Source organism: Ursus maritimus, unplaced genomic scaffold (genome assembly GCF_017311325.1).
Source record: "Ursus maritimus isolate PB19 unplaced genomic scaffold, ASM1731132v1 scaffold_23, whole genome shotgun sequence".
Classification (NCBI taxonomy): Eukaryota; Metazoa; Chordata; class Mammalia; order Carnivora; family Ursidae; genus Ursus; species Ursus maritimus.
This window is the reverse complement of record NW_024424786.1, coordinates 21764262-21788776: the sequence shown is the minus strand read 5'-3', so window position 1 is coordinate 21788776 and position 24515 is coordinate 21764262. Positions and strand designations below refer to the sequence as shown.

The 24515-nt window shown below is 51.6% G+C and overlaps 1 protein-coding gene across 9 annotated transcripts in view; it reads right to left on the bottom strand.

The window, feature by feature from the left end:
• Window positions 1-448: 448 nt before the first annotated feature.
• Window positions 449-24515, bottom strand: part of LDLRAD3 (low density lipoprotein receptor class A domain containing 3) — a 223272-nt gene continuing 199205 nt past the window's right edge. For all 9 annotated transcript variants that reach the window (XM_040638949.1, XM_040638954.1, XM_040638955.1 and 6 more), the window contains 2 exons: window positions 5375-5720; window positions 449-3501 (listed from right to left, as the gene is read on the bottom strand). In XM_040638949.1, the coding sequence (XP_040494883.1) occupies window positions 3261-3501; window positions 5375-5720 (587 nt within the window). In that variant the 3' untranslated portion in view covers window positions 449-3260. The remainder of the gene's footprint in view (window positions 3502-5374; window positions 5721-24515) is intronic.

The following is a 24515-nucleotide window of genomic DNA, read 5'->3' as shown; positions in this document are numbered from 1 at the left end:
TTCCAAAATGAGACTCGGAAAAGCACAAAGACGTTATCATCACTGGTGGGGCCAGTCTGAGCCACTGGGGTTCAAAACTAATGACCAGCTAACTGTGCGAGAGCTGCAGTGTGCCCCTGAACACGTGGTCAGAATGTGTTTGCTGTCACAGTTAACTGTCCTTTTCCCTCAAATGGCACCCTAGTGACGGCAGTCAGTGTCCACCTTCTGAACGGACATGCTGGGTCCCATGATACTAACTGGTGTCCATGACTTCACTTCTGTATTTCAACCCCACGAGCTACAGAATCCTTAAACGCCCATCACATTTTCAGGTCCCATCACTATACTCCTCCTTTTTCTCACTTTGTTATGGCGTAAATTCACAGCAGAAGCCATGAGGAGTGGCCGCGGACTCTTCATACTGCCACAGAGGAGAAACACCGGTTAAGAACCATTTGCACCAATAGAAAGAATGAAACTGCAAGTTTATTTGAAAGTATAAAAATTAAAAAAAAAAAAAAAAAAGAAACCCAAACCAAAACCTGACCAAAACACGAAAAGCAACCACACAACAAACTTTCCAGTTTACATCAACTTTGAACATCGCACACTATTTGTCAGCCACTTTGTTGCATTTTTTTTAAAAAGTCAGTTTCAGAGGAGGGGGCTGAGTCAGGGGATAAGATATGGGTTACAGGGATGTGAATTTGAACATGAAAATAAAAAGAACTTGCTGGTCTCATTTGAGGAAAAAGAGCAGAGATGGTTTTCTGTAGATTTAGGCAATATATAAAAAAATAGCCTGGATGGAATGAGTTAAAAAATATTGCTGGCCACTTACTTGCCATCTTGAGTAGGGGGAAAAAAAACAGGAAAAACCCCTGCAGCTTTGGTGTCCTATTTATATATTTTTTAAAAGATTCATTAAAAAAATCACCATCTATAATAAAAATGTCCCTGTGTTTATTTAAAAAAAAACCCAACAACAACATTAATAGGCTTTCTTATCTACTAAGACCATTTGTTTTTCCTAAGATGCCTGGAAGCAGAAAAGTGAGTGAGATTAATTCACTGCACAATTAATTAAAATTAGAATCCTTTCCTCTAAATAACTTCCAAAATACCAGAAAGAAGCACGGGCCCATCAAAGGGAGAAGATATAAAGCCATTCTGACTCATAGGAGATGAAATGCTCAGCCGGAGTTCTTAACACACTCCGGCTCCCATCAAAAGTTCTTTCTTTATTGGATTACGCGGAAAATAACTCAAGTGTTATTTAAAAAAATGAAAGACGCAAGCAACCAAGGCTCCTTTTCTTTAACTTAAAAAAGACAGAAAGAAATCAACAAGTGGCTAGCCTTCCTGTAACACAGTTGGATTTGGTTAAAAAAAAAAAAAAGTTCCAAGAACAGGATCATTAAATGCCACGTCGTACCCCCCCACTCCTGCAGGCTTCACTGAAATTCGCATCAACGAGGTCACTGAACATTTCTCCTGCTGTGGAAGAAGTCCTGAACTGGTGACAGCTGCCTGGAGTGGTTCCACCTGGTTCCAGTTTTGCTCCCCATCAGTCAGTGTGGTTTCCTGCCAACGAACGCCCACATTTCTACCCACCATTTCTCCAGGGAGTGGGCCCTGTGGCTGGCTGGGCACAGAGGAAGAGGAAAGCTAGCATAAACACAGAGACTGTGAACCGAGGGAGAAAGGCATCCCTCTTTCTGCATCCTTCAAGAACTCGATAAATAATGACTCAAAGTGCAACAATGCACAAAAGCCTGGCACGCAGGTCAGTCTGGAGTGACTTGGTATCAAGGCTCAGTGGGACAAAGGTGTGATCTCCTTTCGCATCTTTCTTTGGACCTCACTGAAGGAAAAACAAACAAACAAAAAAGACAGCTTTCCTATACACATATAAATAATCCCTTAACTAGAAGGGAAAAAACAAACACACTGTTTCAAATGCATTTCTAAGAGATTAAAAAAAAAAAAAAGTCCGAATGGCAAATCTTGACTCCAAATTGTCTACTGTCCATGTCTTTTAGAGGAGAAACTATGGCAGGTCAGAAGCAGCCTGAGCCTGACGCTAACCCTAACCCTAATGCTAAATCAGGGTGCTGGTCTCTGGGCCTTGGGAAGGGAAGTGTGTGCCGCGCAGGGAGCCAGGAGCCCTGGTGGGAGGTACTGAACATGGTTCTCATGCTTGTCAGAAACCACAGTGCCAAGTCCAAACGCACAGGGAAAATGACTTCTGGGGGTGAAGGTAACCTGGGAAGCTAGTGCGGAAAGCTGCACGAATGGGCAAGACAGGCTGGGTGTGGTTTCCGGGGACAGAGGACCAGATCCGATTTTTGGCCAATTCAAGGTGGGTCCTCCTTCCTTGGATCAGGGCAGGTCACAGCTGGAGGGGTGACAGTCCAGAAGCCGGGGGAAGGACTGTGGACCAAAGCAGGCCCGGGCTCTCAACAGCCTGCATTTGAGGAGCCGAGAACTCGGTTGAATGTATGGCTGGGGCTTCCTGCCTATTCTGGGATGAGGCTGATGACAGACGCCGCCAGACCCTCCAAACGAGGATTTTCGGGCAAGTTTTTAAAGCGAGTCTCTGCAGAGTAGATGGTTTGAGTTGTTCAGAGAACCAAAATGGCCCCCTGATGGCTCAAGGGCATAACCCTTGGCAAAGTCTCCTCTGGCCGCCGCCTCCAATGAACTGAGGGCAGCGTGCACAAGAGTGCAAGGCAGGGTTTGCGGCTCACCCGGGTTCTTTCCAGGGCGGCCATCCGTGCCGGCCTCCTCGGAGCACCAACCAAGCCCAACCCCCAATAGAGCTGCAGTGAGCGGCCCACGGAGAACCTGGCCCAGTGTCTCCTGCCCCTCTGAACACCCAGCATGGCACAGCAACACTGCGTTCTCGAGGACTCCCCAAATACTGCCTTATTCTGACGCCTGCAAACTTAGGCTGCCTATTCGGCACGATGCCACCAGTCACAGGACAATGATATGACAAGTGAGGTCATGATCCTGGGCCCCGAAGGACGAGTGACCTTCCAGACAAGACGCACAATACATCAGGTCACCCGAGAGGCCGGAAAAACGCCAGGTCTCCCTCGAAAGAACATCCCTGAAATTTGGGGCGGGGAGGGGGGCGGGAAGGGGAACGGAGAGACAGCTGACACCCCAAATCCCTCCTTGAGGCACCCTGAGGAGCTTCCCACGAGCGTAAGTTGTTAGGATGGTAACAAGTCAGAGCAGATGAACCCATATGGACTTTGGAAGCGCCGGGTTTAGACTTCTGCGGTGCCCTGGCCAGGCACGGAGTCCCTGGGCCCCGGGGAGCTCTCCGGAGGAGGGCCGGCCTGCCCGGGGCTGTGGCCGCTGTCTTCCGTGCTCAGCAGGCTGCTGGCCGCCTGGGAGCCGGCGCTGTCGGCGCTCCCGGAGCGCGAGCGGTACGGAGGCAGGTCGGCTTGGTTCAGAGACTCGGTGTCGGACGAGTAGGGCGGTGGAGGAAGGTCGTACCACGCGGGTCTGCAGGGAGAGGCAGGGTGGGGCGGGAGAGCAGAGGGAAGACAACACGTTAGGAGCCAAGGTCAGGGGGCAACCCCTCTCTGCCCCCCACCCCAGTCTGCGGGATGCTGGTGTGCCCCCTAAGGAGGACGGCTATCCGAGGACTAGGGTGACCCCTGCAACAAGACCAAGGGAACGGAAGAGGTCGGTGTGCTGCAGCTGGCGTGTGCTGAATGGGCGGTGCCCAAGCCACGTCCTGTGGGTCGGCTCCGGGGCAGGGCGGGGGGACGATGCCCAGCACCAGCGAGGGGCCCTGGGGCCGAGCGGCTGGCTGGCTGTTCTGGCCGAACCTCTGACCGTCCACAGAACTTGGGGTTCTTACTGAAAGCCAACTCTTCCTGGCTGTGTGGACTTGGGTGAGAGGGGACCTTCCCATTGACTCCGTCTCTTCTGTCAGAGGGGGTAATAAGGACACTGGCTGGCCGGGCACTAACTTCACAGAAGATAGTCTGTTTTGCAGCTCTTTCCGCAGGCTTCCTGCCACCCGCTCTGCCTTCACTACCCCACTTAACGCTCATGACATTAAGAGGCGGACATTACTTTTATGCCCATCATACTGGGGAGTAAACTGAGGCAAGGGGGCATGAAATGACTTGCATAAGACCACAAATAACTAGGAAGCAGCAGCTCTGGGATCGAAACCCAGTGCTCTGTCTTTGGATTTGGCCACTTTAACTTGACTCTACACTGGCTGGTCCAGGTGAAGAGGCTGTGTGGAGAGTGAGGCTCTGGGCTCTTAACACTTATTTGCAAAGATGTCTTAAGCACCGCCCCCTAACGCTACCTTTACCTTTTATGAGGAGGAAAAACAAAGATTAAATAACACAAGAGCTGCCGCTGGAGAGGGTCCAAGAGGAGCCCAGTCAGCCCGGGAACATGAACTGCAAAATGCCTCTCCCCACACCCGGTGAGTCCTGGGCTCGGAGGAGGAGAGCACGGGGGACCTCGAGCCAAAGTGAACTTCCAACATGGGTTCTCTGGGATACCCTGGAGGTCACCAAGGAAGGGAGGGGGAGGCTGAGCCGGCAGGATTCAACTACAGAACTCTGCTTTTTCACTTTCTCTGTTGCACTTTCTGGCCCTCATTTCATTGGAAATGAGGGCCCTACTGTTTTGAAAAGCTTGGGACTGCTCTATGCTACCTCCTTTATTTTATAAATGAAGCCAAGCAAAGAACTCATTCATTCATTCATTCATTCATTCATTCATTCATTCATTCATCAATATGAACCACCCTCTAGTACGGCCTGGCCACTGTTCTGTGGTAGCAGGTGAGGCCCTGGAGCTAGCAGGTGGGCTGACCACGTGTCAGCGTGGCACTACCAGGGAGCACCAGGGCTCTGAGGTGGCCAGGATCCTAGCTCTATGTCCTTGGACAAGTCACTTAATATCCCAGAATCAGTTTCTCATCTCTAAGGCTGAGGCACTCCCCCAGTGACCTGCAGAGAGGGTTAAATGAGATGATGCAGGGGCGCCTGAGTGGCTCAGTGGGTTAAGCGTCTGCCTTCGTTCAGGTCATGATCTTAGGGTCCTGGGATCAAGTCCTGCATTGGGCTCCCTGCTCAGCAGGGAGTCTGCTTCTCCCTCTCCCTCTGCCCCTTTCCCCTGGCTTGTGCTCTCTCTCTCGCTCTCTCACTCTCTCTTAAATAAATGAAAATCTTAAAAAAAAAAAAAAAGGGATGATACATGTGAATTGTTCTGCCAGGACCCAGGACAGGCGGCCCTCGTGGCCGCCGTCAGCAGCCGGGTGCAGCTCTCGGCAAGCCCTGGGAACCCGTATCCCGCTTTCCCCGTCGATGCCCTCCCCCGCCCACCTCCGCCCTCCGGCTCGCACCTTTGGTCCAGGAGGGCCTCTGAGTAGGAGGGCGGGGAGCCCACTTCCGAGGCGTTCTGCTCGGCCTGGCTGGCCACGTACTGGATGCCGTTGTTGACGTTGTAGGTGACGTTGCAGTGGTGGGGGTGGTCCAGGACCACCAGGCGGGAGAGCAGCACCGGGTGCTGCAGCCGGTGCACAGGCAACGTCATGAGGTTGTTCCTCTTCCGCTGGTGATGCAAGACCAGCGCCAGCAGCGCCACCACCAGCACGAAGATGACCGAGCTGCCGATGATGGCGTACGTGATGCTGGGGTAATACACGAGCTGGTTCTCTGACGTCACGAACACCTGCCCGCTGCCTGGCTCTGAGAAACCCCAGGGGGAGAGAAAAGGAGACAGCTCAGCGGTTTGGCTCACACCTCTGCTTCCGACTCAGTCCCAGGAAGCGTGCAAGTGTTCGTCGCGACACAATCCGCCACAGCCAGAAACTGGGAAGCCACCCCCACGTCCAGTGACTGGTGAGGGGCTAAACGAAATGTGGGACAGCACACAATGAGCGGAATATTATTCGGCCACGAAAAGTACTGATGCGTGTTACAACATGGACGGACCCCAACAACATGATGTTAAGCAAAATAAGCCAGACACCAGAGGCCACATCCTGTATGATTCCATTATCACGTGAAATGTTCAGGGAAGGCCAATGTACAGAGACGGAAAATGGATCGATGGTTGCCGAGGGCTGGAAACTCACTGGGAATTCACGGGAAGTGTGTACTATGACGTATATGAAGACCCCTGGTTGGTATTATGCAGAGCGCTCACTTTATGCCAGCCCTATGCCGAGCACCGGCGAACATGAGGTTCTCTGGAGCCAGACTGGGTTCAGACCCCAGCCTCTGCGCCCTCCGGAACGTACTATGTGCCCCTTGTAAGGCGGCAGCCTCTCTGTGCTGTAATTTCATCATCTGTAAAGCGGGGACAGTCACGGTGCCCACCTCGCTGGCTGTGGTGGGCATGAAATGAGCGAATCGTGTCGGAGCACTTGCAACAAGGGCTGACGCTGTGCTATGCAGGGACGGGGTCAGGACAGACAAACGCACGCTTCAGCCCCTCTACTCGCCTCACAGCAATTCCACGAATCAGGTGCCGTAACTGCCTTCTTTTCAAGATGAGCAAAGAGCATCTCAGAGGGTCCAGGCCCCCTGACGAGGGTCCCATGGTTAGTAGGTAAAGAGTGGCCTGACATCAGCGCCTTGCCCCTCACACTGTGTCCTGCACCCCCTGACCAGACCGTTAGGCAATCTGCAAGCATGTCCTCAGAGGCCCTCAAGCAAAAGTCTGGGACACGTCCGACCCCCACAGGTTGCCAACACCCTCCTCTCCAAATGCACTAATAAGCCATGCTTCAAATCCTCAGGCGAGGGAGGGGCTTTCCACTCAGCGGGACACACCTGGCAACCAAGACACGGTCCAGGCTGGCCCAGCAAACCAGCGTGGTCCCTCCTGGTCGAGAGCTAGGGACCCCTCATCTCTGCAGAACCACAACCACCACTGCTGTGGCCCCGCTGGAAGAAAAACAGAAATATAGCCCAAGTGAGCCGATCTGGTGGCCACCTCCTGTGCCTGGCCCACCCCGGCAGCACGGAGGCTTTCGGGATCCACAGGAGCCGAAACGCACATGTGACATAGCAGCAGGAGCGGCAACGGCCGGGTGTCCGGGCCCCGTGTCCTGGAGCTGGGCTAAGCTTACCGATCCCTCGTTACTAGACACGCACCTGTTCTGTTCAGCACAGTACCCCCAGCCAGTCTGCAGGACGGTGCCTGGCACGGAGCAGACCCTGCATACGTGCCTTCAACTCAGTGGGGAAAGTATCTGTGCGTTCACACACCCTGGGAAGGGAGGTGCTATCATCATCATTATTATTCCAGATATTATTATGATTTCCAGATAGCAACCTGACTCAGAGGTGAATTAACTTGTCTAGGTTCACATAAGATGCAAGTAGAAGACTCAGGCCTAGAAACCACCACACGCTGGGAAACACGCTATCTCTTCTCTTCCCTAATACAAACATCTCTCGATTTCCCAAACAATCCTAACCTGCGACAAATGAAGATCTTCAAAAGCTTCGATGTTCCTATGGCCACTGTTGGAAGGATTACCTGTACAGTAAGATCCCCGACAAACCCAGCACACGCTGCAGACAGTGGAGGGACGGACGCGGTTTGGAATTTATCCCGAGACAACTAGCTGTGGCACTCGGGGCGGGGGGGTGTTGCTGGTGGAGTTCTGTCTGCTCTCAGTTTAGCTAACTAAAAATTGGGTGGGAGCTCCTGTGTGTGTGTGTGTGTGATGTTTCAGAGCTCGGCTTTCAAAAGAAAATATCCTCTTTATTTTGTGATCTCCAGCCCAGAGCTGAGGGGTCAAATCCCGGGGCCACTGCTTCCAGCTGTTGCTCGAGCAAGTGACTGCCCTCTTCGGAGCCTCGAGTGCCTCCCTGTCTACAATGGCGGCGGCTGTGGGTAAATCACAGTAGCCAAGTCCTTGGATTCGTGGGAGGGTAAAATACACTATATATGCAATGTGCCTGGCAAGGGTTTGAATTCCATTAATGCTAGTTCTTTTTGCTTTTTTATGGTGGTAAAATACACACATAACTTACTTTACCATTCTCACCATGGCTAAGGGTTTGGTTCAGTGGCAGTAAGTACATTCGCGTTGCTCTGCAACCATCACCATCCTCCATATCCGGAACGTTTCATCATCCCACACTGGTTCATGCTAATTCTGAGTGTTCACATTCTTTCCATTATCCTCCCCAATTTCTCTGGGCCAGACAGAGACGGGGAGAGTCCCCTTTGCAGGGGGCAGGATGGCAGAGAGAGTAAGGATCAAGTGAGTTCCTCTTTAGAGAGCTGTGTCTCCTAAAAACCGAAAGCCAGTGCATTTTCCTCCGGCAAACAAATAGGTCCGGAGATTTTAAAACACTGACTTCCGTGTAACCACGTGAAATTTTAAGAATACAAGAGGGAGCGCTTTAAAGTGAATGGAATATGAAATGATTGCAAATCTTAACAGTCTCATTTATGTCTCCGAAAGCAGGCTCTCTCCAGCTCGGCCCACTTTGGCACGCGAGAAGCGGCAATCACATTTACTCGAGAAATTATGATGTTACATAACTCAGTGCTGCCTGGTCTCGTTTTTGCTCTGTGTGTAAAATGTCATCTTGTATTAATTCATTAACTAGATTCACTTTTCTTAAGAGCTTAATGAGCCCGCTGGCCAAATTACTAATATCAGAGTTGCCTGGGACCTGAGTTCTAAGTGCATAATCCATAGATAATGAAGTTTCCATTTATTCTGGCTGTCCCTCAAACGAATGCCCTCATGCTTCAGGCAGCCTGAATTCCTGTCCTGTATCTGCCGCTAAGACCGCAGTCATTGCGGGCAATCTGGGTACCACCCAGAGACTCCCCCCCCCCCCCCCCGCTGCTGCCTGTGGGGGAGGAGGCTGTGCTGTCCCCAGCTCCGGGGCTGTTCTTCACCTCACTGTCCTCACAGATTTGTACGGTTATCACAACAGCTTTCTGGCAGGTGGCAGTCAAGGAAAAGGCACGCCTTTTCCTAATTCACAGAGAGGCGCTGTCTGGCCTGACGGAGGCAAGGGGGGAGGTGACGCTTGAGACACACTGTGCCTTTGCTTCTAAAATAGTCCTTCCTCCAGAAGCGAATCGAATTTCCTAGAAGGTACACTTTCTCACCTATCACACTGGCAAAGGCAAACCTGGATTTCCCATTCTGCTGGCCAGGTCTTGGGAAAACAGGTGTTACTTATTCATGTGGGGCTGGGGGAAGGGTGAACGGGTTATCACCCAGGGTGGTGACAGGGTTCACCATACACATCAAAACAGAAATGTACGTGTCCTTTGGTCCAGCCGTTCCACTTTCAAGAATCTATTTACTAGACAGAGTCACACACACAAGAAGTAACTTTTCAATATGCGTATTAACTGAAGCATCATTTGTAATGCGCCCCTATCAGAAATGATCTGAATGTCTCCCAGCGGCAGCCGGGCCAAATCCATACGATACCACACCTATTTAAGTATGAGGGCAGCTCTACATGTTCTGATGGGGAACAATCTGAAGGAGAACTTGATCCGTGAAAAATAGCAAAGTTCAATAGAGAACGCATGAAATATTTCTAGGCAGACGCACGGAACTGGTAATGCTGGTAGCTCCCAGGGTGGAGAAGAGAGGTGACGGGACGTTTGTTTACTCCTTTCTACTCTCTGTACTGTATTGTCCCTTCCAAAACCATGTCCATTGTCCACCACCTTGGTACCGCCTAGGCCGACAGTACGTCTGTTCGTTTTCCTTCCTTCTCTCCCTGTAACATGAGGACCCCTCGGGGTCACTCACTTAGGAACCCCCACTGACTCACCACTCCCAGAGTATGGCACTAACGCCTCCTGCCTGACCTCTGGAGTCCTGTTCTGGAATGTTCACTGCCCCATTCAAACCGACTCCTCATCATTCCTCTGAAAGATCAACTCCTGTGCACCTTTTTTTTTTTAAATTATTTTTTAAAGTCTGTTTTTCCCCAGATTATGATCTTAGAAAGTCAGGTTGATTGAGCTATCTATAATTTGCACACAATCCAATGTCCCCTTTTACAATGAGCAGCGAGAGGCGTTTCACAGAATGAAACAGTTGCATAACCACGACCACAAACGAGACAGGAACCTTCGCGTCCCTCCCCAGAAGTTCTCTCGTGCTCCTTTGCAGTCCATTCATTGCCCCTGGAAAACACTCCTCTGTTTTCTGCCCAAATGGATTCACTTTTCCCAGCAAGGCTTGTCACTGGAACCACACAGGATGTAGCCAGATGTGTCTGGCTTCCTCCCCTTGCATGGTGCTTCTGAAATCCCCCATGTCTCTGAGTATCAGTAGTTTCCTCCTTCAGAACGCGCAGTCGCATTCCATCGGACGCGGGATCACAATTTGTGTCGAGGGAGGGAACTGTGTTGTTTCCAGTTTCTGGAATGCAGGTTACTGCACGGACATATATTTTCCGATTTCTTGGGTTTACACCTTAGGGGTAAGGCTGCTGGGCCACACGGGACGTGTACGTTTAGCTTTATAAGAAACTCTCCCCATTTGTTCACGGTGGCCACAGCATTCGGCCTCCCCCAGACGCTCTGCACCCTCACCAGCACGTAATGAGGCTAGTCTTTTACTGTAGCCACGCGAGCAGGTGTGCAGTGACGGCTCCCTGAGGTTTTAAGTTGCATTTCCCAGTGACTAATGATGTCACGCCTCCGTTCACGTGCTGATTTCCCACCTGCAGATCTTCTTTGCTCAAGTGGAGCAAAAATCTCTTTAAATCTCTTGCCCATTTTAAAATTTGGTCATTTGGTTACTTGAGTAGTAAGGATCCTTTGTACGTTCTAGGATACAAGCCTTTCTCCAGAAATGTGTTTTGCAAATATTTCCTCCCCGGTTGGTGGCTTGCCTCTTCCTTTACAGTGCCTCTTTGAAGATAAGTGCTTAAAATTTTTTTATGAAGTCTATTGTATTAATGATTTCTCTTACGCTTCCTGTTTTTTGTACTCTATCCAAGAAATCTTTGCCTAGAAGACGTTTCATAGCATTAGCTCCTACATTTCCTTCTCCCATCCACTGCAAGTTAATTTTTTTTTATGGTTCAAGGTGAAGTTCAGTGTTCTTTTCCCCCCTCCCCCTGGATAATCAATTGTTCTAGCACCATTTGTTGAAAGCTTATCCTTTCCTATTGAATTACCTTGGCACCTGACGATACAAGTCTGGGTCTATTTCTAGATTCTCTATTCTGTTTGATTGAACCATATACCAATCTTCGTGCCAGTAAGTGTGTTGGTAACTAGAGCTTTACAGCAAGTCTCAAAATCAGGTATTGTGAGTCCTGTATGCTTTTTTCCTTCCAAACTGGACCTTATATCTGATTATACAAATCCAGAGTTGGAGGGGAAATAAAAAAAAAAATCCATTAACATTAAAAGCAAAACAGAAATATTCATCACCTCCCTCCCCTAAACCTACTAGAACAAAACAGTTAAGAGCTTGGTGTAGACCAGGGTTTGGCAACCTTTTTCTGTCAAAGGCGAGACAGTCAATATTCCATGCTTTGTGGGGCAGACAGCTTCCGTCACAACTACTCAACTTCACTGTTGTTGTACAGTCAGTTTCAGATGAGATACATCCGTGAATGAGGACAGTTGTGTCCCAATCAAATGTTACTTACATAGAGGCAGCAGCTGGGCTCACTGGCTGTAGTTTCTCCATCTACAGCGTGTACCCTTCAAAACTATTCTCCATGCATAGCCACACACACACAAGTACTTTTGTTCCTGCTACACAGATATTTCTGCGTATGGCCATCTTTCCCCACCCACACCTTTGTTAAAGAGTAGCTGGTGGGATCCCACTACACAGACGCATCACAACTTACAACCAACACCTGCTAATGTACACTTAGGTTACTTCCCTTTTTGTTGTCGTTGTTGCTGTGACCAACAATGCGACCACCCCACCCAGGGAGACCACGTGGACCGTGAGAGCCACGAGAGTGGAGCCAGGCTTGCTCTCTCCACCATCCTGTAGTTGGTGCTCAACGCATGTTGAGTAAGTTAGTGACCTGTGGGCACTGGTGTCATTTCTTAGGACAGACTTCCAGATACTGGTCACATCCTTGGTCCTCTGTTCTCCCAGGCCCGAACATTTGGGCTGTCTTGAACTCTCTCTTCTTCTCTGTCCACAGGGGGCCACCACGTGTGGTCGGTTTCTGCAGCGTGGGGTTTCTCCACCTCATCCATGTCCACGTTAGGAGGAGAAACTGCCTTGGGGGTCTTTCTGTCTTCAGCCTCTCATCCTCCAAGCCTTCGGCAACGCTCCCATCAGTCTGTGTCACTGTGTGATCCTTGTAAAATTCTTTGCACCAAGGACCCTCGATGGCTCGCATGGCCCTCGTCACCCACACTTTCAGACTCTGCAGCGTCCCCCGCCTTGGCTTCCCAGCACCAACCCTCAGGAGGTATGGGGAAAGAAGTCCAGGGCTGGGGAGAAACACTATTTGCCTTGGGCCTACCCCCCTCCTGATTTGAATTAATTAATAACACGAATAATACTAACCACCACCATCCATATTTGCTTTGGACTCGAAAACAGAGTAACAATAATAATCTCATCCTAACAATGATCACGGAGGTTCCTGCCCGACTGGCAGTATCTTCTGTGTGGTATGTATATTCACTCTTATAATCCTTCCACCATCGGTCGCGAGCTGAATGATGTCCCTCCCAAAGATAGGTCCACTTGGAGTCTCAGACTGTGATCTATTTAGAGTAAGGGTCTCTGCAGATGAAATTAAGGGAAAGCTCTTAAGATGAGGTCATCCCAAATTAGGGTGGACTCTCCAGCCAGTGAAGCGGAAGAAAAGGAGAAGATGCAAAACAGACGAGGGAGAAGGCCGTGTGCAAGGGACACAGGGACTGAAGTCGCACAGCCCAAGCCAAGGACTGCCTAGAATTGCAGAAGAGAGGCAAGGACGGATTCCCCTCTGAGCCTGCACAAAGAGCCAACCCTGCCAGTGCTTTGATCTGGGGCTTCTGGGCTCCAGAGCAGCAAGAGAAGAGGTTTCTGTTGTTTGAAGCAGTCCAGTTTGTGGGAGTTTGTTACGGCAGACCTAGGCAACAAATACACCATCCTATGAAGCCGACGATTTCAAAGAAGAGGAAATGGGAAGCAGGGGAGCTGAAGTATCATGCCCATGTGGTCCAAAGCCTAGGTTACTATTCACAACTACTGGTATAGCTTGCTAGCTGAAAAACCGACTGAGCCATCCCGACACCCCAACAAACCCGTGATGATTGACAACTACAGTACAGGACTTCTCAGAGGCTTTACCAGGCAAATATTCACTGTGATGCTTTACGAGAGGACGTGGCTATTTCACCAACTGCAGTGCTACCTGAGATGGACAGGACCCCCATCATATTCCAAAAAAGCACATTCCCAACATTCTGGAAGTTGTCTTTTTACAAATCAGATAGGGGCATCCCCGGCCCTACTGTCGGGAGGAAGCTCTGTGGCTGCAGCTGTCCACTGATGAGGTGGACGCTGAGAAGCAGATGCCTCGGCCCCCTTCCGTCTCCATGCAGAGCAGCCCCCACCTGGGAGGCGGGGCCTGGTTAGGGTTCAGCAGCAGGGTCCCTGACGGAAGCAGGCTGAGCACCGGGAGCCTGACCGTGCAGCAGCTGCTGAGCGAGATGCGAGACTGCACCCGGAGGGCTGCATGACACCCTGGCCCCCTGACACCTGACGAGTCGTCAGGAGCTGATCCTATTCAAATGTGCGTGAAGCCCAAGGCTGCCCTGGGTCTGCGAGTTCGCCAGCCTCCTGCATAATCGGGTCACTCGTGCGACGCCTGCCCGGGAAACCTGATTACCCAGGAACTGCTGAGTGGGCACCCTTGGAGCTTCTGAACGCAAAAACTTTCTGAATTATTTAGGGGAAATGGCTGAAGAGAGAAGCATTATAAGAGGGGCTCCCAAGAAGGAGTTTTACTGACACAAATGAATTTCCCCCTTCTGGAGATTTCAGAAAGTCTCAGCAATACGACTGGGGCCCCAGACGGAAGGGCTATCTGTTTTGCACACCCTGGGGTCTAGGGCTCCCGTCCCAGTGCTCCCAGTGACGGCAGGACAAGGTGTCCTCAAAGAGAAGCACAACACACAGCTGATCCCAATGAGCACCCCGCACACCAGCCCCTGGCTGGCCTCTCGTGGCCTCACACCCTCCACACCATGGCCACCCTTGTCCTGGCTGCGGTATAAAGTCCAAGTCTTCACCATGGTCTCCTCTTCTGCCTCTCCCTGGCTTCTTGTGCTGCAAACTCACTGGCTTTCTTTCTGTGGTTTCAGAACACACCAAGCACATGCCTGCCCCGGGGCCTTTGCCCTTGCTGTGTTCTCTGCTGTATATGCTGCTCCCCGGGCAACTGCATCACTCATACTCTCTCCCACCCAAGTCCCTGCTCCTAGGTCAGTGTTAGCGAGAGGACTTTCCGAGCCACCGCCAGGCCTCTCCATCCATCCCCTCCCCTGACCTTATCTTTCTGCACAGCACTTGCCACCACCTGTCATGTCCACTGTATTTGTATGTAATTATCCCAAAGTGGTCAAGATGGCGCCCGGACCCAGTCAGGCCAGGCCAAGCCTATGGAGACCCTCAGACTTGACCTGACTCAGCCGCCGCTCACCACCCCGCCTGAACCTTCTACTTCCCAAGGGCCAAGTCCCAGCTCCTCATTGTGACACTCGGCTCTTCCCTCTTGGTTCCTCCCTCCCCGTCTTCTCCCACTGCTTCCACCCCGACCTGCCCTCCCAGGCCCTGGCTGGCCTGGCCTGGAACAGGGTGCTCAGTGCTCCGGATCCACCCACAACCCTCCTGCCTGGTGCCCACCGCCTGCCGAAGTGCGCCCCGCAGCCTCCTGGTTTCACAGGGGAGAACGGAAGAGGTTCATGCAGGGACCGTGACGGCCGTTCCCGGACTCAGGCCTGGGGGTGAGCACGCGGCTCCTAGGACCAGGTGAGCCTCTGGCGGAGGAATGTGGCCAGCACCCGCGTGTGGCTCACAGGACGCGGGAGGAACAAACACGCTGACCTTTTCTCTTCCACTCCCCTCCCTCCTGCTGGTGCTTCCCACTGGTCACCACAGGACGCCAAGGGGAGGAAGGGCCAGCTGATGCAGCCCGGGAAGGGGACAGTGGTGCCGGGAGGAGAGGCAGGGAGAGGGGCTGGAAGGGACCACCCCCTCCCCCATCACAGCCTGGCAAATTCGACCATCCTCCCGGCATGCGCTCAAATGCCACCGCTTTCACGAAGGCTCCTGCTGTCGCCGCTACTGGACGGACATGCCGTCCTTCCCTCTGCTAGACCCCTAATGACACCTTGCTGTAGGCCGCGCCGACGTCATGCTGCAGGCGAGGGGGCCCGTGCTGAGCAGCACGGAACGGCCGCGCCTGCGACCCCCTCGGGGAAGCACCTGTCTTCAGAGCTGGCCCGCACGCCTGCTGCCTGCTGACGCGGGAAGAAACGGAGCCCCCCAGATGAGCGAAGCAAGGGCTGTTTCTTCAGAGCTTGCCACAGCAAGGGAGTCAGCCGCTCTCCGCTGCATTCCTGCAGAGCCTCCGAGGCAGGCCGAGGGGCTTCGGGAAAGCTTCGGAGCGGGCTGAGGGAAGGCGTCAGGGGTGCCCCGAGTGGGGGCTGCTGGCACGCACGAGAAGCAGGACAGCCCCTGTGACTGGTTGCGTATCTGGCTTTCTCCGCTTGGCCCCAAGCTGGAAGCAGGGACACACATTAGGGAAGCTGTCAGTTTATTAACCAGGTCTTGGATGCTTTGGGCCCAGGGCTGCAAGGGCCATCGTTGGGCTTCCTGGCTGGTCACTGTAGTGGCTGGATGGGCGTCCTGGGCTGGTTGCTGGAGGCTGGGGGTCACAGTTCTGCTTTCACATGTGGTCTGGCCATTGTCTGTTTATTCAGTCTTTCACCGACGAGCCTACCCACATCGCTGAGTCTGGCCCAAATCCCACTGCTGCTTGAGTCTCTGCGACACCTTGGGCCAGTCTCAGGCTCGGTCTCCTCGTTTGTAAAGTAGGGGCAGTAAACATCCCCCTGCAGCATCCCTGGGGGGCTGAGCGCCGACACAGGTGAAGTCCAGACGTGGGCAGTGCATTCCGCCCAGACAGTCGCTGATAATACCACGCACCTGTCTGTGCACAGAGGGACGGAAGGTGGAGCATGAATGCGGATGGCGGGACCCAACTAAAAAGGGGGTGGTTAGTCTATGTTTGGGAGTCTGACTGACTGGCTGAAAGTTCTGGTTTTGCCACAGACCGGGAGTGACTTCGGGCTATTTACTGCAGCTTTGTAAGCGTCCTCTGTAAAACTGGGCTTAAAAACCCATACCCAGCACAGAGTTGATGTGAACGTTAAAGGCTATTGTGTGAAATGTGAGCCAAGTGAACTGATGGTGAGCTCGCTTCTGTGGCTTCCTAGCATCGGCGCAGTCTGGTCCCCTCACGTGGTTAAAAAGGCCTCGTGAATGCAGGCTAGCGGAGAAGAGGGACACTGCCCAGGGGAGGCAGGAAGGACAGTGGGATTTTAGGGACACAGAGGCTGTGGCCTTCCAAGGATGGAAGGGAACGGACACTCCCTGGTGGGCTAGTGATTAGAATTCCACGCTGTCTCCAAGGACGGAAGGGAAGAGCTGAGGAGGAAAGTCTGGCCAGCAGTACATTCATTTATCTGCTTAGTGGCCCAGACTGCGGGGCAGGCCGTGTGCTCAGTGCTGGGGATTCTAGAACCAAAACAGCAGAGACCCAACTGGGAGGAGCTCCCCGCACAGAGAGGCCCTGGGACCCACTTCTCTCCAGCTCCCCATGACCTCTACGGCCTATGGCCCATTCTCTCCAGCACGGAAGCTTCCAGGAAAGGTCTTGGCTATTGTAAAGGAAAAGCATCCCCTACCCACCCTTTCTTGTTTAAAAAAACAAAAAAACATCCTGTGGGGGCTGCAGCACGTTTATGGGCCCCTATTCCAAGCATACTTCGTGTCCCAATTTAACTGTGGACTGAAAAAGTTTAATTTAAAGGGCAGACCGGCAAATGGCTGAATCCAAAGAAAATCACGAAAACCCCACTGAACCATTACCATGGCAACTCATGTTTCTAAAATTAACTGGAAGAAGGGGGAGGGGAAATCCACGCTGCTAGACTGCCCCGCATCAGATGGACCCGGCAGGAGCCGGGCTGGCCTGAGCCTGAGGGAAATCAGGGGACCCATCTGCCAGGAGGGAGCTAGGACTCTAGGGCCATCCAGGGCCAGGAGACAAGCACCAGAAGATTAGATGCAAAATGAGAGAGAGAGGGGAGGAAAAAGACACGAGAAAGTTGTAAAACTGAAGACAGAAGGAAGCAGATATCTTCCTGGAAATTTTCAGTTGTTCCTATCCTAACAGACCAAAGGGGTTTTGGCCCTCCCAGACCCTCACTTATGCCGCCTCCTGGGCAAAGGGGGCAGGGAAGCATCCTTGAAAGGCCCTGTGTTTTCAGCAGGTGCTACTGAACCAGCCAGCTATTGCCGGTGGCCCCTAATTTACAAGCTGCTCCCAGCAAGGAGGGCGTCGTGGCTTGGAGGCAACAGCCTGTGGTCCCGGAGCTCTCTGAAGCCTGCTAAGGACTGCAGCACACCCTGAGAGCTTGATCTCAGCCTCTGATGAGGGAGGGTGCCAATGATAACCTGGGGAGCGAGCTGGGAAGGGCCTCTGCTAAGGAACAGGCACAGGGCAGTTACAGAACCGGCTGGAGAATAAGGAACTTAATTGGCTGCTTAAGGTGGAAAAGGGCATTTTTTATTAGGAACTTAGATTGCTACCAAAACGCAGTGATGAGGGTAATTGGAGCGAGGGCCCTGGGTGGCCTTTTTAGAGCTCTGTTCAATTGTGTCATGGATTTAAAAATGTCAACAGAGGAGGGCCATGGAAGGAAGGGGGAGGGGCGGACAGTAATCTAGTTCTTTGGTGCCTCTTCTACGTTAGAAAGACCACGGAAAGCAAAAGCCAGCAGGGGAGGGGTGTGGGCCTTGGTGATGAGCTCAAGGACTGGGATCCGTGTTCTAATCTTTCCACCCACCAAAGGGGAGACCTCCGAGCCCTCTCTCTCCTGTGCGCTGAGGGGCTCTGGGCAAACCAGGCTCCCCCCCCACTGACAACAGAGGCCGTTCCTGCTCGCGCGTGCTTGCTTCCAACGGATGCCCTGGCCGCCTGCAATATGCTGAATCAGGAGGGCTGCACAGAATTCCTCTTTCTACTGTTTACTCCAGCTGCAAAATTAAACGCTTAGCACGCAGTCTTTGAACTCAATGGCCCGTTGGTTTCTGGGCCGGTACTCAGGCTGGGCGAGCAACAAGACAGCGGTCTGTGGAGCCTGCAACGTCAGTGGCCCCAGCCCCAGCGGCATCCTGCTAACTCAAGCAGGATGCAGGGGCGGGGCGGGGCAGGGGGGGGGTTGAGGCTTTGATGAGTTTGTGAATCCTGCGTAATCCTTACACAAACAGCATTGCAGGGAGAAGCTCACCTTAAAAACCAGGGAGAGGGAGAACCTACCTCAGGCATACCATCGGCGGCAAATCAAATCTCATCAGTGGGAGCTGAGAAAACAAACAGCATCCAGTATCCGTTCCGATCCCGCAGGGGCATCCCGGCCACCCCAAAGCCGGACGTCCCAGCTGGGTCCTGCCTTCCCTATTCCATTCATGACCTTCCCTATTCATTCGTGTCCAAGGGGCAGGTCCTGCCAACTCTGCTCCCAGATTCTGCGACAAGTTACCATGATCTGTTGCGTGGATTCCCACATGAACTTCCCAGCTGGCTTCCCACTCTCCAGTCTTGCTCCTCTCCATGTGCCACGCGGCATGCAGAAAGCTTTTTTAGGAAGTAAATAAGAGGGCGGCGTTGTCCCCGAAATCCAACTTCCTAACTGCAGCCTCCAGAGGCCTCTCTGACCTGGCCCTTGAGTCTTCGACAGTCTGACTTGAGCCATTTGCCTTGTAGCACTCCATGCTCTAGCCCTGGGGTCAGGGAAGCCTGGCCTGCTGCCTGTTTCTAGAAAGAAAGTTTTCCTGGAATACAGCCATGGCCATTTTATACGTATAGTCTCCATCTGCTTTTACGCTACCGTGGCTGAGCTGTGTGGTTCGGACCACAGGCTCTAGGCACACAGAGCCCCAAACACCGACGGTCTGGCCCACACGGGTGTAATTTCGATCCCCTGAGCAGACTGACATGTAATGAGCTATGAGCTGAGAGGTCCACCAACCGCTTTCATCCAGAGCAGTCTCTTTGGGAAGTCACTCTAATATCCAAAACGCAGCAGTCGTGATAAGCTGAAGAACCGCACAGAAAGGAGACAGAGAAACTGGGAGGTCAAGGGAGACATCAAGCACACCCCTTCCCGCCCTGCCTCTCTTGGCTCTAGCTTTTGGTTGCATCTAGAAGAAGGTGACAGAGATTTCCCAGAGGACGTGAAAGACTTGGCGTCAAACCAGGATACGAAATACCCGAATGGTTAAACATCTGCTTGCCCTCTGCGGCCACCACCTCCCCGTGTGGCCGCCCATCCCGTCTGACGCAGCAGTCCCGTCCTCTGAGAGGTGCTGGGAGGTCTCCCGTCTCCGCTTCCTGAAAGGAAGGCCTGGTGGAGCTTTTCATGTTCTCCAAGACAAGGTGCTGGAGGATCCCTTCGAACACCACAGGGCCTCCTGGGCATGGGGTCAATGAACCTGTCTGTTTGAGAAGAGACGAGCAACAACAGGGTTGGAGGCAGTGGAGAAGTCAGTTACCTTCTTGATTCTTTAAAGAGGAGACAATCACCCCATATCCCCAGGGCCGTTTTCAAATCCATGTATCCCTGTCAAAAGCTTTCCAGACACCGCAGACAGGCCAGAGAGCTCAGACAAGCATTTTTTCAACACTAATGGGGCTGTGTTAAAACCAGCGAGTGAAGAAATCAAAGCCTCCTGTCACTGACAGAGGACCCAAGCTGGCCTCCTCAGGGAGAGAAATGAGGGGATGTGATGTGATCCGTCCCATGCCGGGCCAACAGCAGAGCAGGGTGCGTCTTCACTAACCATTTACTGGGCACCCACTGGGGGATGGCCAGGGTGCAAGGAGATCCCGGGTCACAGTCATGGGGCTGGAGTTACTGGAGAATGGACAGGAGCCCAGGGAACCTCAGAGCTCTCACGGCTGCTTAGAATTTTTTAAAATTTATTATTTGAATAGAGAATCAATTCCTGGTTCAAAACTCAAAAGGTACGTACGGATCTGCAGAGAAAAGTAAAGCTGCCTCCCCTATCTGTCCCCAGCCACCAGAGTCCCCTCCCCAGAGGCAGCCACTGGCACCATTTTCTTTTCGTGTGGGCTTCTAAAACTAGTCCAGGCGTCTATCAGCAACTACCTATTATTTTCAGTACACATTTTAAGTATTTATGATTTTTACTTAAAATTTTTTTTCACCTAATGAACCACATCAATACACTAATTTTTAAAAAACCAAGTACCGTTTTGCCTATTTAATAAATACCTATACAGCACTTCCTATGGGCTAGGCTCTCCTTTTCTTTAAAAACACTTTTTATTTTGAGGTAGGTTTGGATTTACAGGAGAGTTGCAAAAATAGTACAGAGAGTTCCCATAGACCCCACATCCAGCTCTCCCCAATGTTAACACCTTACCTAACCACAGAACGGTCAAAACGAAGAGGGGGTGTTGGAATGGTAATGATATTCACAAAATTCCAGGATTTTTTCAGGCTTTTCCAGTTCTCCACTCATGTCCTCTTTCTGTCCTACCACCCAATCCACAGCACCTGCTTCTAAGCTGTGGCAGCTTCTCAGGTCTTCCCTGACCACGACCCTTCAGAGAAGACTGAGCAGTGATTCTGTAGGCTGTCCCTCCACATTGGCTTCCCAAACGTCGCTTCATGAGCAGAGGTGCTGTGCCTTCTCTGTGTGTCCTACCAGAGGTTGGAGGCTGTGTCCCCACCGCTGACAACCACGGCCACCTGGTTCCGTGAAGGTGGCCTCTGCCCGGTCTCTTCACTGTCAAGTGATTTTTCCTTTTGGAGTGAATACTGTCTTGGAGGAGATCTTTGCGACTATGGGACTATTCTGCTTCTGCTCAGACTTCAGACTCTCCCCCACGCATGTTAGTATTCTTCAGGGGTCCTGCCCGCAGCAGTTATGACTCCGCTGTTCCAATGGGGCTTCTCCAGTTCCCTCACGCCTTCTCCATTCATTACCTGGAATTCAGCAGCATAGAAGGAAGCGTTGCCCCTTCCTCCTGTTTATTTATTTGGTTACTTATTGACATCACATAGACTCGTGACTATTTACTTCACTCTCCAAGCTATCATCCAATACTATTATTAATTAATTGTTACGTAGGTTGTTGCAACTTTTGGCCACAGGGTGCTTTTCTAGGCTGGCTCAGCTCCTGTAACCTTTCAACACACCCCCAGGATTCTGTTTCTTTGTCTATTTCAGGGACTACTTGTTTACTTTCTGGCAGAAAATACTTCAGACTCAGACCTGGAATCGACTTTTTTTCTTTTTAAGATTTTTATTTATTTATTTGAGAGAGAGAGAGAGACAGTGCACGAGAGCCAGCGTGAGCAGGGGGAAGAGGGAGAGGGAGAAGCAGACTCCCAGAGGAGCAGGGAGCCTGACGTGGGACTCGATCCCAGGACCCTGAGATCAAGACCTGAGCTTAAGGCAGGCGCTTAACCAACTAAGCTACCCAGGCAGCTACCCCGACTCTAACTCTTTTCACAAGTAGCTGCATGGTGTGCTCCTTGTAGAGATGTGCCCCTGGTTATTTAACCAGAACCCATGATGGGCACCTAGGGTCTACTTCCAATCTCTTCCTATCATCATCTTTTACAACAAAAAGATCCTTGTGGATGGGTCATTTTGCAGTTCAGCAATTGTTAAAGTCAAACCCGAAGTCTTTACAAAGCCTCCCGAGCCCCTCTCTGACCTCAGGTCCTGTCACTCCTTCCCTTCCCACCCAGTGTGGTGGGCAACCCCGAAGATGGCCCCTCTGATTCTCTGCTCCTGGGATTCAAGCTCCTGTGCAATCCCATTCCTGCGAGTCGGGCCGGATTTATTTTCTCTCTTCTAATGAACAGAATATGGGAGAAATTACAAGCTGTCACTTCCAATATCAGGTGATAGAAAGCCTGTGGCTTCTGTTTTGTCTTAGGTCCTTGTTCTCTCTCCCTCCCTCGCCTGCTCTGAGAGCCACGATGAGAGTTGTGCTAGAGAAGGCCACTTGGCGAGGACCAGAGGGAGGCCTCCACCTGCCAGCCAGCCAGCGAGGAGCGGAGCCCATCATCCCAGCAGCCCACCAGGAACTGAACCTTGTCAACAGCTATGCGAGTGAGCTTGGGTGCTGACCCTCCCTGCGCGGACCCTTCAGATGAGACCACAGTCCCGGCCAATAGCATCGCTGCGAGCTCTAAAGACAACAGAGCAAGAGCTACTCATGTACAAAGGGTTAAGTCAACTCACGTCTCAGGAACCGCTGAAAGTGGAGAGCAGTCTCACTAGTCACAGGGCTCTACGGGTAACTCACGAGTCACAGGGCTCTACGGGTAAATCGTTCTAGATGCCCTTCCTTCTTAGGACTGCCCCTCTCTTGGCCTACTGTGTCCTTCCCAACATGACCTCCAGGCCACATCCTCACCGGCCTCCAAGACTCAGATGGCCCCCGAGCTACTTTCTCCCTGACTTCTCCCCCACCCCCCAGCCCTCCCAACTAGAAATAGCTTGTCTCTGCTACAACCTCCCACTGCCCCTCACCTGATCCCCCGCAGGGCACTTCTTACTCCCTCCCTTGCTACAGAGTTATGGACACAGCTAGTTTCCTACAAAGAAAACCCTAAATTTCTTGAGTGTCGGATTCCCATTTCAGTCATGTTTATAATGCATTCCTCTTGCTTCGAAGCACTAAGTTCAGGCTTACGCACCTACTGGGTGCTTCATAATATCTGTAGAGCCAGTAAGTAATAATAAGCCTTAAATTATGGGTTTAGAATCCACTTACAGTCACAACGCTTACCACACACCGTATTAGCCATTATAAGCATTATTATCACCGATCGGTATTTCACAAATGAATGTTCTCTTTTCTCACAAGGATTTAGTTCTCTGGGCTCCCCATGGTTTTCCTCCCCCATTTTAGAACTTCCAAGTTTAGAGGAAATAAGAGCTAATTCCTGGCCAACAGTTGAGGACCTCGGGCTTAATTCTGCTGTTTTTATGTATCAACCGTCCCTTCTGGTGATGCCTTCACCCAGAGCAACAAGGAGACCCTGGTGTCAATAGCAACCTCAAATCTTGGCTGGAGGCTCAGGGCAGAAGCTTCCAGGCAGAAGCCAACCAAATTCCTGTCAATTAATATTCTACTCCTCATTTCTGAGAGTTCGCTGGCCACACTATCGCCCCAGCAAAGCCTTCTTGCAATAGCGTCTATGTCCAATTGTACTAATTGAACACACGCATAAGGGAGATAAAGGAAGACTCGGCTAACTGTATTTTTTTGTTGGTTCTAGAGGAGGAAAACTCATAATCAGTCATGATTACAGACGCCCCTGTGGTCTCAACAGTACAGACCGAGGCTGGCACTCTTCTGAAGCATCTTGTCGGATGGCAGATAAACAAGCTCTTAACTCTTTCTCGCTCCATACAAGACTTCTGAGGGAGTAAGAGGAGATGTTGCAGATTTTCCTCCTTCCTTTGGTTTAGAAGCTCCTTTAACCCCGAGTCTAAGCTAAAGATGCTGCCATTTGTGGCATTTCCCCCATCATTGGTTCTCTTTGTGGATAAAAGATGAACACCTTGGGGGACGGGGGCGGGGGTAAAAGAAAATAACAGGGCCAGCCCTGAGAAGCCCGTGACTGTCTCGACCGTCTCGACAGAAAGAGAGGTGCTGAAGGAGAAGGCCCTGGGCTTTCACTCTCTTCAGAGACGGGCTGCGGGCTTCCTTCAGCCTTTCCCACTGATGGGATCAACTGCGTTTGGGGGGTGTAGTCCTGCTGATGGTGGGACTCTCAGGAACGTCCCAGCCTGTGGAGACCAAGAAGGGACCACGGTTTTGTCACCTTAACTTATCTGAACTCACAGAATAAGAATAAGGCAAATGCAGATTGGATGGATCAACTGAACATTGATCTTGAGCCCCGGGCAGAGCTTGGAATATATAAATCTGAGTTCCAGAGAATTCTGGCCTTCTATTAATGAAGGGGACAAAGGCTCTGGGAACCTGGGGGAAGGGGGCTGGGGGTGCACAGGGGCAGGTGGTCTGAGCCTGGGGCTGGTAGCTCTCTGCAGACTTTTGCAAAGTATGTGTGACCTAATATCCCGAACAGGATGCTGGTAGGAGGCGGGAATGTCTAAGGGTGGAGTGCTATTTTGGGAAAACTTTGTGAACGTAAGAACCCAAGGAAAACTGAAATCAGTAACAAAGAAACTCTGATGACAACAAGAAAATCCCAAA